This window comes from Hippocampus guttulatus, chromosome 1 (genome assembly GCF_054856545.1).
Source record: "Hippocampus guttulatus isolate MCC_2025c chromosome 1, RoL_Hgut_1.0, whole genome shotgun sequence".
Classification (NCBI taxonomy): domain Eukaryota; kingdom Metazoa; phylum Chordata; class Actinopteri; order Syngnathiformes; family Syngnathidae; genus Hippocampus; species Hippocampus guttulatus.
In genome coordinates this window covers 3,870,535-3,886,964 of record NC_141261.1, presented here as the reverse complement: position 1 = coordinate 3,886,964, position 16,430 = coordinate 3,870,535, and the positions used below count along the sequence as shown (strand labels likewise).

Here is a 16,430-nt window from a genome sequence, read left to right as displayed (position 1 = left end):
ATCAAAACGTCGCTCTTGCGGCGGATCAAGGTCACGGCACGTTGAGGGCTCTTGTGTGTTCATGATGCCGCATTCTCTATATTTGTTTCTAAAGTCCAAAGCCCATCTTCATCTTGTGTCCATTAGCAGGCAAGCAGCTCACCTCCAGGCTTTCTCTGGAGGCACTTGTGAAATATTGATTCAAAAAAGGAAAAGTTTTATTTTCAGAAAGCAAAGAGGCGAAGGCATTCCTCGAGCCGGCCGGCGTGGGAGCGGCGAATGCTGCTCTGTGGAGAGGGGAAATATTAACCACGTGAAAGGCATAAGTGCACCCGGACACGGCTGTTATGTCCCATACATTTTTTAAACGGGAGCACATCTGCCAAGTCTTTTTCCCAAAATGCACATTTTCCCTGCATGACTGCGAGGTGGAAAACATTTCAGATTTGTGCTGACAAACTTCATTTATGGCAAAGTCGTGATATCGTCGACGGCCATTTAAAGACGACATTTGCCTGCGCTCCCGCAGCCACGTGAAAACGCTCCGTGCTGAGTCAGACTTCTTCTAATTGCGTGACGGGAAACGTGCCAATTAGCAATAGTGATGTTTAATTATCTGTTAATGAAAGCAATAATGTTTGTGCAGTATGAGTTGGGAGAAGGAACAGGTGAATAATGAAAGATCTAATTACTGTTTATGAGGCTGTCGGGGGGAATATAAAGACCTGACAGATTGCCCGTAATCTCTCGAAAGTTGTTATTTATGTGCAGTTTCATTGCTCTTCATCATCGTTCGCATTTGCAACATAATTCTGTTTTGCCGTCAGCAAAATCAGTTTCCTGATGTCGAATCACTCGCAGACCATCTGCTGAAGTCATGCTTCCCCATCGCACTTGTAATTTGTCGCTCGCGCCTGTCGCGACATTAGTACGTCAGATTTTTGTGTTGGCTTCGGGGGAGCCGACGATAGCGCTGAGAAGCACAAGGCTCGCATTTTCACTGCACTTCACGGCCTCCTTAATCACTCTGGAATAGGTCATTTGCAATAACAGTTAACAGGCCTCAGAAGAATCAATTTGCTTTTGTCACTCAGTCGCCAATAACTGTTGTAAACACATCAAGTTGAGGCCGGAAAAGGCTTGGACGCAGCACTAAGTCGATGGCCCGTCGTGAATCACAGACTGCAGCAGTCTGTTGGTAAAGACATTGTGTCCAGCGCTGGGCTCACTTGGCACAAATGTTGGCTTAAATGGCTCAAATGTGTCGTTTGTATTTTGAATTAGGAATGAGCGCTTGGAATGGTATTCACTACTTTATGACAGTAATTGCACACAAGTCATGAGTCTCGGACTGCATTTACAATAACCATTATGCAAGCTGCACTTCTGTGCGACAGCTTCCCCTGCGCATTATGCTCTCAGACCTCACCATTTAAGTTGCGGCGAGATGCGTGATTTTACTCACAATATCAACAATTTTCATGTTAATTAAAATACAAAGGCTATTTTTCCATAAACTATTACCATTTTAGTAAAACCCAAAAAGACGACGACAAACAAAGTAGCGGACAAATGTTTGCAGTATCGCAAGGGAGGTTCGTAAACTTGTTCACATTAAACGTACAAGGTAAAACAAAAAAACAATCCACTTAGGCTTACTGATTGTTGGTGACTATGAGCATAAAAAGTCAGACCCAGCACCTTAAAAAACACTTCGCATTGTAGAGTTCCCACCCCCCCCCCCCAAATTTCTTTTTTGCTATGATGAAGTATTGTTATGACTATATCTTCACTTCTTTCAGCCAACAGTTAGGACCACCCGCCGCATTTTGCAACACAACCAAATAACCCCCCAAAACAAATTGAATGTCATTAATTTTTCAATGTCTTTCATCTGTCGTTTTAGTATACGTGCCTGATGATGAAGACGCCGCTCCTCACGACGCCATCGTCGAGGAAGATGGAGAGAATGATACCCTGACGGAAGAGGAATTCTCAGAGAAGACGAGCCCCAAAGTGTCCGAGGACCGCGAGCTGGACAACAAGAGCAGCAACGGTTACAGCAACCAGAACTCTCCCTCCAGTCTCCTGTCGAACCAAGAGGCAGATCTGGAGTCGCACCTCAGCGAGACTTGTGACAGACTGTCTGACTTCAAGAACTCTTCACCGCACGAGGGACAGCCGGATGTTGAGAGCTGTAAACGCAAAGAGGAGACGGGCAACAGTTTGCAGAAAATGAAGGCAGCTTATGCAAACTTTCTTTCAGATTCCTACTGGACAGGAGTCGGAACAGAATTGAAATTGGGCAAAAACACCAGCAAAGCCAACTGCGACAGCACCAACGGAAGCTCCAAGAGTGACTTCGACTGGCACCAGGATGCTCTGTCTAAGACCCTGCAGCAGACGGTCTCGCAGAAGCCGACGTCTAAACCCAATCTCTTCAGTTCTGTCCACTTGTACCGGCAAAGCAGCAAACCCTGCGGTTCAGTTTTCACAGGTGCAAGCCGCTTTCGCTGTAAGGACTGCAGTGCTGCTTATGACACCCTAGTGGAGCTGACGGTCCACATGAACAAGAGTGGCCACTACCAGGACAACAACCTCAGCAAACAGAGTAATTCCTCCGCATCGTCCTCTAAATCGAAGAAACGCAGTATGCAGGATCTGGAAGGGAAGGAGGATGCCCAGAAAGTTCTGAAGTGCATGTTCTGTGGCCATTCTTTTGACTCACTCCAGGATCTGAGTGTCCATATGATCAAAACCAAGCATTACCAAAAAGTGCCTTTGAAGGAGCCAATACCAGTAATCACAACCAAACTACTGCCACCGGCAAAGAAGCGCGCCTTTGAAACCGCCAGGCCGTGCTCCCCTGACTCTACGACTGGTGCATCCGGCTACGGCGACATCCAACGCGCTGGTGCGAATGCAAACAATAATCGCTACGGCTATCAGAATGGTGCGAGTTACACGTGGCAGTTTGAGACGTGCAAGTCTCAGATTTTGAAATGCATGGAGTGCGGAAGCTCCCACGACACTTTGCAGCAACTCACCACGCACATGATGGTGACCGGGCATTTCATCAAGGTTACCAACTCCGCTTCCAAGAAGGGTAAACAGCTAGCGCTTGACCCCCTGGCCGTGGAGAAAATCCAGGGTTTAGCCGAGCCCACTGCCAGTGAACCGGACGGAGAAAAGTTGTCCCCCAAGAATGTTTCTCCTGTAAGCAGCGAGAGGGATGGCCAAGGAGAGGGTGCATCAGACAAAATGGAAGAAACCGAAGTCAAAGATGACAAGGAAGCGAATGAAGATCAAAAGGCGGGAAATGGGGAATTTAAGTACCCTTATCTTCGGGAGGAGGATCTGGAGCAGGACTCTGGTGGAGGGGGCGACATTCTTAAATCTTTAGCCAACACAGTGGCCTCGGCCATCAATAAAGCTCAAACAGGTACGCCAAGCTGGAGTGCTTACCCGAGCATTCACGCCGCCTATCAGATCTCTGGCATTATCAAAAGCAGCCCTGTCACGGCTGCGTCGCCCCCTGCTCAGCTGAAGCAGACGTTCAACCAAAAGCTGAGGGCGCTCGCCCCAAAGGGGAAGTACGGTGCCACGGGCGTTGAGAGTCCCCAGGGGACGCATAAAAACACGGACATCAAACAGGAGACGGTTGTGATTAATGACGGGAAAGAAAGTCAAAGTGTGAAGCTTGATCTGATGGAGACGGATGACAGCGATTGTCAGGATGATTCCTCTTTCTCTTCAAAGCTAGATGCCGACTGTGGGAATGACGGCAGTGAGCCGATCAAAGGGAAGCTGAGCCCCGATTTTTTTGACAGGGGCAAGACTCCGAGCCCCTCTGCCAGCGCCACAGAGCCTCTCAAAGACACTCTGGATATCCTTGCTGTAAACCCTCTTAGTGCTCTGCAGTCAGTTCTGAACAATCATTTGGGCAAAGCAAATAAGCCCAAAAACTCACGAGCAGACCAACTATCGTCCCATATCCAGTCCATTTTCGCTAACGCTAACAATTGCGGTGACAAGGCCTTGCTCGGTAACACTGCAAGGAATAAGCCGAAAAAGACATTTCTTTTTGCAACGGATGACCAACCAATAGACCTGACTAAATCGAAACACAGCAAGCCAAGGGCTTCGCTGCTGCAGCCCGCCACCCCAATGCCACAGAAGTACGCTCTGTCAGACATCGCCGACATGGTTAAAGTTCTTCCAAAAGCCACCACGCCAAAGCCACCCGTAGCATCTCGGCTACCGGCGATGAAACTGGAATCGGACGTCAGGCGCTTTGAGGACTTATCCCCCGAGGTCTACTCCGTCCACAAGCGCAAAGGCCGCCAGTCCAACTGGAATCCTCGCCATCTTCTCATCCTGCAAGCTCAGTTCGCCTCCAGCCTCTTCCTCACCTCTGAGGGGAAGTATCTTCTCTCTGACCTCGGCCCTCAGGAGCGGATGCACATCTCTAAATTCACCGGACTCTCCATGACCACCATAAGCCATTGGTTAGCAAACGTGAAGTACCAGTTGCGGAAAACGGGAGGCACCAAATTCCTGAAGAACATGGACACGGGTCATCCGGTCTTCTACTGCAATGACTGCGCTTCCCAGTTCAGGTCACCAACCACCTTCATTTCCCACCTTGAATCCCATCTGGGCTTCCAAATCAAAGACATGAACAAGATGCCCATGGAGCATCAGATCAAGGTGGACGAGGCGGAGCTCCCAAAGGTCCTCGGCGTCCGAGCCTCAGAGCCTCTGGTCCCCGAAGAGGACATTGACTCCAAGTTTAAATGTAAGCTGTGTTGTCGGACATTCGCCAGTAATCACGCCGTCAAACTCCATTTGAGTAAAACTCACAGCAAATCCCCTGACAACCATTCGCAGTATGTGGAGATGGACAAAGAATAGTTTTATTGACACGGTTTTTGTTTCAACACACGGGTCGGACATTTGTTTTTCCCAGTTAGCAATGTGTAGTACTGTACAACATTTGACGGAGCGGTGGCAAAAGACACACTGGTTAGAAAAACGTTAGGAGACACTAAGACAAACGTTTGCACCCTGCGCCAATGCATCACCAGTAATGAAGTCTATTACTGCTTGAAGAAAACAAAAAATGCTGATGTTTGCATGCGTAGCCACGGCTATGACTACTATTTATTATTTGTATGATATGCCAAGTTTCAATTGTATTTGGAAATCAACATATTGAAAAAAATAACAATTGTACTTTTGGGATACAGAACGCCTGAATACATGTGCAGCGCTGTGCAGTCGATTTCTATGGAAAGCTGTTTCATGTCCCATGGAAGAAGAGAGAGAGAGAGGGTCGGGGGAAAGCACTTTAATCTTTAATCATCAATTTGGATTCTGTACAAGTCTCAAAAGTGGATCGAGCATTTCAAAAGCAAAAGTATTTCACATGTAAATGATGTTTTAAATGAAAAAGAAACACGCAATGAGGACAAGCTGCAAGACAAATGATACCTGTAATACCTGCACCTTTTTTTTTTTTTTTTTTACATATTCAAATAAAGAGTTAACATTTGACAACAGCACGTGTTGTTATTTTATTCTTTGCAAATAATTGACTATGTACAAAATAGTCATGCATACAACTTGGTAACAATTAAAGACTTAACAAGGGCATGTCTCACTGGCGGAATTTGCATCTTTGATACCTTCAGCGGTTATCACAGGAGACAGAGGCAGCGCGTTAATCGTCTGACATATTTTTTTTTTAAATCAAAAGATAAATATAACGTGCGACGATATGACAGTAAGGCGGAGAACTATTCTATTTTAGTTATATTTGTTTTTCCTTCCTACTTTAAAAATAACTCCATTAACTGTCACCTCTCTGTCTGTTGATATGTTTAAATCAATAACGGAGATTTTTTTTTTTTTTTTTTTTATATCCTGTAAAAATTCAACATGTGTACATTGAAGTTGCAAACTTTAACCCTGGAGAACCCACGGGGTCAATTTTGGCCCCTATAAATTCTGCTACTCAAATGCTGCCCTTAAATCCCAAAGGGTCAGATTTGGCCCTAATCCTAAATTAGGATTAAAGCATTGAATATTTGAAAAAACATATATTTTGGTGAGGCGGCCCGGTAGTCCAGTGGTTAGCACGTCGACTTCACAGTGCAGAGGTACCGGGTTCAATTCCAGCTCCGGCCTCCCTGTGTGGAGTTTGCATGTTCTCCCCGGGCCTGCGTGGGTTTTCTCCGGGTGCTCCGGTTTCCTCCCACGTTCCAAAAACATGCATGGCAGGCTGATTGAACACGCTAAATTGTCCCGAGGTGTGAGTGTGAGTGCGCATGGTTGTTCGTCTCTGTGTGCCCTGCGATTGGCTGGCAACCGATTCAGGGTGTCCCCCGCCTACTGCCCGAAGACGGCTGGGATAGGCTCCAGCACCCCCGCGACCCTAGTGAGGATGAAGCGGTTCGGAAGATGGATGGATGGATATAGTTTGGTGTTCAGTGAACATATAGCAGTCATTTAATGTATAATTCATCATTTTCCAGAGAAGAAAAAGCTTCTTGGGTTCTCCAGGGTTAAGGGGCATATAAAGCGAATAGAGAATGTGACCACGCCTCTGAAAATACTAGATGATATTACATGTGAAAAAAGACAAAAATAATAGCTTACAATGTTGTAAAAGTGATCATTTCAAAGATTTATAGAAATAAAATTCTGCATGGTAATACTGTATCTCTTTCTTACCTTGTGTTACTAATTATTGATAATAACTATGTAAAATCATGAAGTGCCTTCACATAGATTAATATTATTATTCATAACCTACAATTGAAGAAAGTTTCAGCAAATTTGTTAAGTCAGAACCACGGATCAAATTGATAGCCCTTCACATTAATCAGTAGCCAAGAAGCAGGTCTCGGTTTCAAAAAGGTCAGTGACCCCTCCTTCAACTTTCCATGGATGTGAATGTGAGTATAAATGTGAGTTTGTCTATATGTGCCCTGCGAGTGGCTGTCAACCATTTCAGGGTGTATCCGCCTCCTGCCCAAGGTCAGTTGCAATCGGCTCTCGCTCTCACCCACAACTAATGAGGATAAACGATGTTGAAAATGGATGGATGGATAGAGCTCCTTGAATATGTGTGCGGAGCTGAAAACTCTAATGCATTTCAATTGCCTTTGTAGTGACAGCGTTCTGTCATTTTGGTTGGGAGTCGGGCAGTGTGACAGATCTTGACTTGGCTTTATCCAAATATGTCAGTTTGGGATGATATCTCTTGCACCCATTCTGTTGAGAACCAATCCCTCCCAAACCAAAAATTGGGAAAATTAATCAAGAGGCCACTCAGAGTGTTGTTGTAAGCAATTTAAAAAAAAAAAAAAAAAACACTCAATAATTTTTTAAAAATATGTAAATTTATTGGTCGCACGTGCGCATATAGATACATATATACATTTGGATAAACATTTTGTCGCACTGTCTCAAATTTTAGGGGCAAAATGCCACCAGCAAGGGGGGATGGGGGGGGGGGTCTGGAGCTCTGTTTTTATATTTATCTTAATTTCTTCAAATACTGTTCAGCCCCTGAAAATTGAGCTACTTTGCATATCACAGTTTTTTAAAATTGAAAATGTATTTTAACATCATTTTACACACATTTGCAACAGAGGATTTAGACGATAACATCCTTGCACACAATTATACGAAAAATTAAGAATAAAATGAAAATAATCACTATGTATGAAACAGTCACACACATACACATACATACCCAAAATGATATCAGCGTAGCAACAGCAACAATCATTTTATTTTGAAATGTCTCACTAAAGAAGTTCGTCATAAGACTCAATTTTCACAACTGCAGCTGTAACAAAGCACTTTCAGAGCCCGAGATAAAACATTAACAATCACCCAAACAACTTAATAAACCAACAAAATCTTTGACTCCATTTCGACATATGCTTTATTGTTTGAAGCGGTCTGCTACAAGCTACAGTAGTAAGTAAACAAGCAAATGTAGCATCCATTTATGAAGAACCTCCCATCTTCTATAAAATTATAGTTCCTTAATTTCATTGTTTGTTTCAAGCACATAGCCCTGCAATATTCTATATATTGCTTTGTATTTAGTGAAAATCCATTCACAGCTTAAAAATATATAAACTATGAATACTAATATGACTGTAGATTCACGACGCATTCACATGGTAAAATAAATCAGGGTTATATTTTTCAAAATGTTGATGATTATAGTTTACAGCTAATAAAAATCCCCAAATCCACCACTGGAAGAAATTACACAAAAATCAATCGGTATTAGTTTGAACATACCGTAGAACAGGGGTAGGGAACTGCAGTTCCTTGAGAACCATATCCGGCCTGTTTTCAATCCCTCCCTACTCCAACACACCTGATTCAAATGATCAGCTCATTAGCCTGTCGAGGCCTGAAACGATCATGAACAATCGAATCAGGTGTGTTGGAATTGGGAGGGATCGAAAACAGGCAGGATATGGCTGTCGAGGAACCGGGGTTCTTGACCCCTGCTGTGGAAATGAGGGTGTAATCACGTTGAATGAAACTGTATTTGAATTTCAATTTTTGAATCAAGTATTTCAAATTTAATTTATGACACTGATTACAACCCATCGGGGGGCAATTCATCTCACACTCCGCTGTATATTTTTTGCCGCAGTCACCAGGTGTTAGGTGCCTTGCTCAGTGGCTCCCTGACAGCAGTCAGGATGAAGATGACAAGGATCGTTCGACATCTTATGGATGAGCTACTGTCATTCTTCTTGGTCGGATGTGTTCTCTTTCGAATTTGCTGACTCGTTGTTTCACATTAGAAAGCCCTACGACAGTATTTATGGTTGTCTTCTACAAAGGACATTTTTTTAGGTCCTTTTAAATGGAACCAGCCCAGAATTAAATGGACTCCTCCCCAGCTCGGCCTTCACTCCTCCACAAATGTGGAAAAAAAAAGGGGCCCTGATGGCAAACAGAGAGGGTGTAAACAACAGCTAATAGTGATGAATATTGGCATGGACTTCAAGTACCGCGTTTGCTCTGAGGACATTATTAGGAAATGATGGAGCTGCAGGATGCATCTTATTCAATTGTGGAAACGGGAGCACATTTTAATCCCAGAGTAAGCAGCAACAAGGTCGTATTGTACAATACTTCCTCATCTCCACATAATGGTGTTGAGATGCACCGCCAAGATCTTTTCTCACGTCGGCCTTTATTACTTTTCTGCAAGATGCTATCATAACAATTAAACATATTTCCTCCAGCTCTATTATTTCAAGGCTATTAAAAAATAATTGCCTCCTAAATTCATAAACATTTTATGCAATTCATCTCTTTTTCTCCCAGCAATCAAGTCCCCCAATTACCTCAACCCATCAAATCTCAATTTTATAACAGGCGGGTGACATTTGGGAGGGAAAGCGGCGGCCGTTCGAATGCGCGTGACACCGACGTGGCCCCCATTGTTGGAAATGAGCCGGCAATCACCTCGTTCATCAGATGACTCCTAATGCAGTTAAAGTATTCCGCTATAATTTCTGCACGCATTTATAATTACTGTCAAAGAGCCCACACCTCAGTGAGCAGATTAAAGCGATCAATTATTTAAAGCCCTTTTTTTCCTGATTCGTCTGCGAGGCCATTACGTGGAGAGCAAGCGGCACTCCAAGGATGCGCTTTTGGAAGGAAACAACGCCAAAAATCCAGAAATGTCTTTACCGTATATGTTGACCGGCTTGAGATGCCCTTTTTTATGGTTAAATTCTGCCATAAATAGAGTTGGCGTAAAAAAAAATAAAAATAAACAACAACAACAATAAAATACTGTAATGTGTTTTTTAGATGGCTGTATATACAGCACTCACACAAAATGTTGCACTAGCGCACAAAAAACGCAAGTCTGTTTTGTAATAGGAGAGGGGAATTAAAACATCTCATCTTGTCAAAATGTGTCACCAATCCCGTGATACCAAGACAGTAATTAACTTTTGAAGCACTTTTGACACCAGGACAATGCCTGAATATTTTTTTTTCCAAGAGATAGCTTTTATCAGCAGCAGCAACAAGAAATGACGCAAAAAGAAAAACAACGTTGCAACAGTACTCTGTAGTATTTCCACATACAGTGGCTCGGAGTGTTTATTTACTCAGCTGCAGTAATATGAGTAAGAGGCATATTTATTTTTCTACATTAGAACAACTCGCAAGTCTACCAAATGGATTGTGTTCATTCTACTGGATATGCATTCTATTATTAGTTTTTAAATTTCCTTTTACGGGTCGCAACCGATCATTATTCAGGGCATAAATGGGCCACGAGCACATTCAAAGACTCAGCATTTTTCTCTGTCGACTAATCAAAGACTGCCACCAGCAGTGTTATCACAGAACAGGAAGAAAAAAACACACAAAAAAAAATGTGTTCCAATAGAGAGGCAAAAGACAAAAAAACTTTAAATATAAGGCAGGAGCACTTAATTAACTATAGGTGGCGCTGAGGTGCATCAAACACACAGAAAATGCATGTCAGCACTAAAAAAGAATTCGTTTTTGTCTATAAATCCACATCATTTTGACTGTGGGGCACACCATTCCGGTCAGCATTTATTATCAGTTCATTAAAGTTTATTTTTGTCGGAATACGTGTTTCTTTATTTCCTGGTTGTGGCGTTTCACCATAGTCTCCTCTTCAAATAGAGTTATTCAAATTATTTTACAATTCAAAAGAGATTCCGAGCGGTTTAATAAAAAGTCGTTGACGTCCTTTCGTCAAAAATATGTAATTGATAAAAAGATATAGCACACTGAACATATAACAGGGATGTTAGGGATGTTTGTTACCACTTTTTTTCAGACCACTGCCAGTATGTGTTATAACTCTGAGGATGCAGAATGGAACACATACATCTTAATATGCACATTTATTAATTATTCGCCTGCAGATATATTTTCGGAAATAGCCAGCTAACAAAATATTTACCGTATTTTTCGCACCTAAAAGCCGACAGTTATAATTCAATGCACCTTATGTACGGATCAATATTCAGATTTTTTTGGACATAGTATCTTAAATGTTCTGTAAATTGCTTTGTTACAGCTGCAGCGGTTGTGAAAGCTCCATATAAATCAAGCTGTTTTGTATTCCCTTTAGCGTAGCTCCATCTAGTGGATGCATAACGCCACCCCAGTCACTATTGCCGCTTCTATTCGATACGCCTTATAATGCGGTGTGCCCGATGTATGAAAACGGTTTTAAAATAGGCCATTCATTGAAGGTGCGCCTTATACTCCGAAGCGCCTTACTGCAAAATGGGTTGAAAATTGTGAAATGCATCATTGATTTCAATTAAATTTGCAAAGTATGCCAATGACAGAGCATGCATGACAAAGACTGGCAGCTTGAAAAAAAAAAAAAATTAAGAATGCATGTACAGTGGATTACTATTTTTTTCCAGTGTATTTTCTGTTGGTAATTATTTTTATTTTTTTTTACCTCACAAAGTCTTGAGGATAAACCTCCAATAAGCATTTTCTACAAAAGAACGGATGTTGGCTCCCAAACCACAATAAATAAATAAATAAATATTGGAGGGGGAAAATGCAAAACGGTGAATCTGCAAGGGGTCTACTGTCCGCCACCATTGTCATTTTTTTTTAAATTTCAAAACACCGCTGCCGTTAATGTAGTTTAGAAGTCAAAAAGCAGACTCTTGTTGTCATGCAGGCCATGGAGGAGTTCGGAAATGACTACGAGTGTGTAGTAATACAGCAATGTAAATGCTACGGCTCGGCCAGACAAGACACATTTGGCACGTCTGTGTGTGCGTGCGCGTGTGACTTTGTCCCCCCCTCCCCCTGCGCCACACAAGCACGGACGCTCTGCATCATCGGGCCTGTGAAGCCGAGGAAGAGGAGGAAGGGGGCGGGGGTGAGGAGGATGGAGAATGTTCATCAAGTCTGCAGCAGCGTAATGACTAGCTCATGTGTTTAATGAAGGCCTTTAGAACTTGCAGCCATAATGACCCACATCCTGACTCCCCTTCCTCCAATTTATCCTCCCCCGTGCAGGTTATTACATCCCTTTTCGAGAAATATCCCGCCGAGAGACTCGCATCGTTCCTTTTCTTGGAGATGATTTCATTTTGCCCTTACCTCATTGAAAAATAAAACCCACAACAGACAAATGTACGGCAGAATATTAAAGGGTGAACGCCATCCACTCCGAGATGCGGAGTGACCTCCAATTTTTTTCTCATTTCAAAACAAATGCTCCCACAGGAAATATTGGGAGTAGAAATAATCAGTTCCAGACTGCCGCCCTCATAAAATCATAAAAATATTTAAAGTAACATTAATCATTCAAAATTGTCACACAAGTGCAAAAATGTTTTTACCAAAATGTTTTTGCTTCAAATAATCAGGATCGTTCTAATGCTGCTTCAAATCTGGTTGATGAGCTGATCATCTGGATTAAGTGTGTTGCAGCCGAGAGAGCTGGAAAACAGGTAGGACGGTGGCCCTCCAGGACCGGATCATTTAGAGTGTTCCATGCAGGTTTTTTGGAATGTAGGAAGAAACCAGAGTACCCAAAGAAACCCCACACAGGCACAGGGAGAACATGCCAACTCCACACAGAAAGGCCAGAGCCGGCATCGAACCCACAACCTCTGCACTGTGAGGTTGACGTACTCACCACTCGCCCACTGTGTCGCCTCAACTCATGTTCAACCTATATTTAATAGAATCCAAAACATACAGGAATTTAATGTTCAAACTGGTGAATTTTTTTTCTTTCTTTCTTAGACAAATATTCTGTAATTTTAAATAGAATGCCGAAGGAAAAAAAAAAAGCAGGGACAGGGGCGGCAACAAAAGACTGGGAAAGTTGCGAAATGCTCAAAAACACCTCTTTGGAACATTCAACAGGTGGACAGGTTAATTAGAAGCAGGTGCGTGTCATGATTGGGTACAAAAAGAGTATCCCCGAAAGGCTCAGTTGTTCACTAGAAAGGATGGGGTGAGGTTCACCGCTTTGTGAACAACTTCGTGAGCAAGTAGTCTCACAGATTAGGAACAGCGTTTTACAACGTACAATGGCATCCAATGTGGCGTTTCAGCATCTGCAGTCCATCATATCATCAAATGATTTTGAGAATCTGGAAAAAATCTCGGCAAATAAGAGGCAGGACCTTGGAATTACTCATAAGTAATAAAACAAATTACAACAACAGCAACAACAAAAGGCAATTAAAACAATATCATAGAGGAGGGTAACAATGTCCTTTTGAAAACACAAGCAAGGAGGGGGGTTTTTTCTATTCTTACATTTCTCCTCAGCCTGACAGAAATGATTTCTTCCTTGTGACGATAGAGAGCCATACTAGACAAAGAGGGATGTGTGCTCATCTGCATACATACATCATATCTCCCAAATAGCCTATAGTGCTGCACTCTTAATGGTGTTGCCTCAAATATGCTAATTAAGCACAAAATGTGTGATGAATGGAATACATTTGATCAATCAAGTATAGGCCCGAGCCGCCGGTGCTGCATATTCATTGGGCATCATGAATATGAAAGCTCAGTCATTTATCAAGTATCCGTTGCACATTTGTATCTTATTAATCATACACGCTGAAACTACTGTCTCGTCTGGGGGGGGAGAAAAAAAAATAGCTGAAGGTTGATGGAGCACTTGAAAGACAGATTAAATCCATGCAAGTCTGGGTAATGTTTCATGCAGCATTCGCGCATTTAACAGTCGGATTACATTTGATGATGTCTTTTCATCTAATTGTTGACATCATCGTTGGATTGGCTTTCGTCCTGTAGTTTTGTTACTGATCACAAAATTGCGGTTCAATCAAAAGCATGGAACTTTATAAAAAGCTGTTGTTGATTTTTTTTTTTAAATCATTAACACAAATGAAAACCAGCCCTGACTGATGGCAACAATCAAAAGGGAGACATATTGTGCTTCTTTTTTTATTTCAAACAGTTTGTGACATGCCTTTGTCAAAATATGAGATCAATTATAGTCATATTAATTTTAACGGGTTCTTTGCTAGCATGGTGATATTAGGTCATTTCAGTGGCGGTTCTTTCTGATATCTGCTGGGCCAATGGCAAGTCAAGCTTTCATTAAGAGTGACAACCAGCGGGCTGGATCACCATGGCACGTTCCTCCCGGATTTTATCTTCCTACGCCTCGCTTGGCGATAACTGAGTGTTTGTGGTTGCCGGTTGCTTGCTTCTAAATCCAGTTCTCTTAGTTTAAAGCGGGGGTGTCAAACGTACGGCCCGCGGGCCGGAACCGGCCCGCAAGGGGGTTCAATCGGGCCCGCGGGATCATTTAAAAGTGGAAAAAAAGCATAAAACAATGAATTAATATTTTTAATAAGGTGCAATTCATTGAGTATCCGCTAGGGGACACGGTTTTGATCAGAGAAGAAGACAACAGCAGCCTCAGTCCGTCACTGAGACAGACCCATGGCAGCAGACGTTATCAATAGCACTCTCACATTTACACATTTAATAGCACTCTCCTTAGTTTGCAAGGTGTAGGCAGGGATTGCATTTCGATTTTATATGCACGTGTAAATGGTTTAAAACTTCCTTTCTTTATAAATCTCGATTAATCTTCAAGTGCATGACTATATTTTCCAATACCAATTACTTGTTAAAGTTTGTACAATCAGTTGCAATGCATGTACGTGAACGATAAAAGTAAATTGTCGAAGGAATTGCAAGGTGCTTCATGAAATGTTTTGTAAAAGATATGTTCATTAAATTTCAACATTTTCCTAATGCTCTTGTGCTTCTTTATACCAAAACAAAGACATATTGTTTTGGTTACTTATAGCAAAGTGCGGTATCATTTTAATGGTCCGGCCCACTTGACATCTCCCGAGGCCGTACGTGGCCCACCATGTGAAATGAGTTTGACACTCCTGGTTTAAAGGGAATGAAAGCATTCTTACTCGCAGATATACCAGTTTATGAATTAAAAATACAAATATTTCCCACCCCGATGCCTAAAACAGCAGAACATTTTGAAACATTACTACAACAAGCTAATGCGGACAACACTGGACATTAAGTTTAAGGTTAAGGTACTTTCTCATAGTATGTCCCCTTAAATACCAAAAGGTCTCTGGCTTTGACAAACAAATGGAGGAGAGAAGCATAAAGCAGACTCCAGTGTTTCACTTTTGATGTTAGTTGATAAGTGTCATTCTAATTGGAATGATAGCATTAGCGTAGTGTAAAAACATAAGGGAGTTAATACTTGATTGCCAACACTTCATGAGTTCATCCTTCATGTTTGTCCCCCAAGGCAGCGCGCTAGCTCAAATTGGAGCTGACACCCTCCAAGTATGAAAGCAACAAATCACACTTTTTTTTTTCATTATTAATATTGGGCTTCATACACACATTTGTGCCCCCCACCCCCGCTGCACACGTCAGCAAAATGAGAGACGCTGCGCTGATCAATTTTTTTTTTGCCGACTGGATGCGCCACAACAGTAGACAAGCGCCTATAAGCAGACTTTTTACGCCATGATATGCTGCATGGCAGAATGATAATGTACCTTCTTCAGTCGCATGAGCCGAATATTGAGAATAAGTGTGAAAACATCTTAACTCCGATCATATTTTGCAGCAGGTGTTACGGCACGGGTGTCAAACTCCTTTTAGACGTGGGCCAATTTGGAGTTAAGACATAACATCGGAGGGCCGTTATGACAGTGAAACCACAAAATTATTACTTGTACACAACAAATTAATAGATTACTAGTTTTGAAATCAGTCAAGTCAATTATAATAGTTTGTTCAATTATTATTCAAGTGAGTGGAAACAGGGTAACAAAATTATTGCAAAATCTCAATGTTATTTATTACACATGACAATTTGACATTTCGGTACAGATTTTAGCAAGTTGACGCACATGATTTGCTTTCGCGGGCCACATAAAATGACCTGTTGTGCCGGATCTGGCCCCCGGGCCTTGAGTTTGACACCAGTGTGTTCCGGTTTGACTTATTAGATCATTTTCTATTTCTTTAAGAGATGTTAGTAGAAGGACAAAAACCAAGTGTGGAATTGAAGCAAACGATGGCCATAGAGTAGTGAAGAATATCAAGAAATCATGTTAGATCATCTGACCCGTAACCACAGCAACCACAAGTATCTTGCCTCAAATGTCAAAATCAATAGGGCTGTCATTAAACAGAATGTGAAAAAAATTGAAGAAGATACGGATCCTGTGCAGCTAAAACACTGCCCTCTGAGAGTCGAGAGATGAATAATTTCTTACGGGCACTGTTAAAAACAGATACTGACATGACATTTAACCCTGCATTGCAGGCATTGCAATCAATAGCATTCTTGCTCTGATGAACAGCCACATTCCATGTTTACAGAT

General features: G+C 42.2%; 1 protein-coding gene across 1 annotated transcript in view; it reads left to right on the top strand.

Moving 5' to 3' along the window:
- tshz2 (teashirt zinc finger homeobox 2) overlaps window positions 1-6,650 on the top strand; it is a 53,092-nt gene extending 46,442 nt beyond the window's left edge. Inside the window, exon 2 of the mRNA XM_086104846.1 lies at window positions 1,886-6,650. Coding sequence (XP_085960972.1) covers window positions 1,886-4,893 — 3,008 coding nt within the window. The 3' untranslated portion in view covers window positions 4,894-6,650. The remainder of the gene's footprint in view (window positions 1-1,885) is intronic.
- Window positions 6,651-16,430: the final 9,780 nt, after the last annotated feature.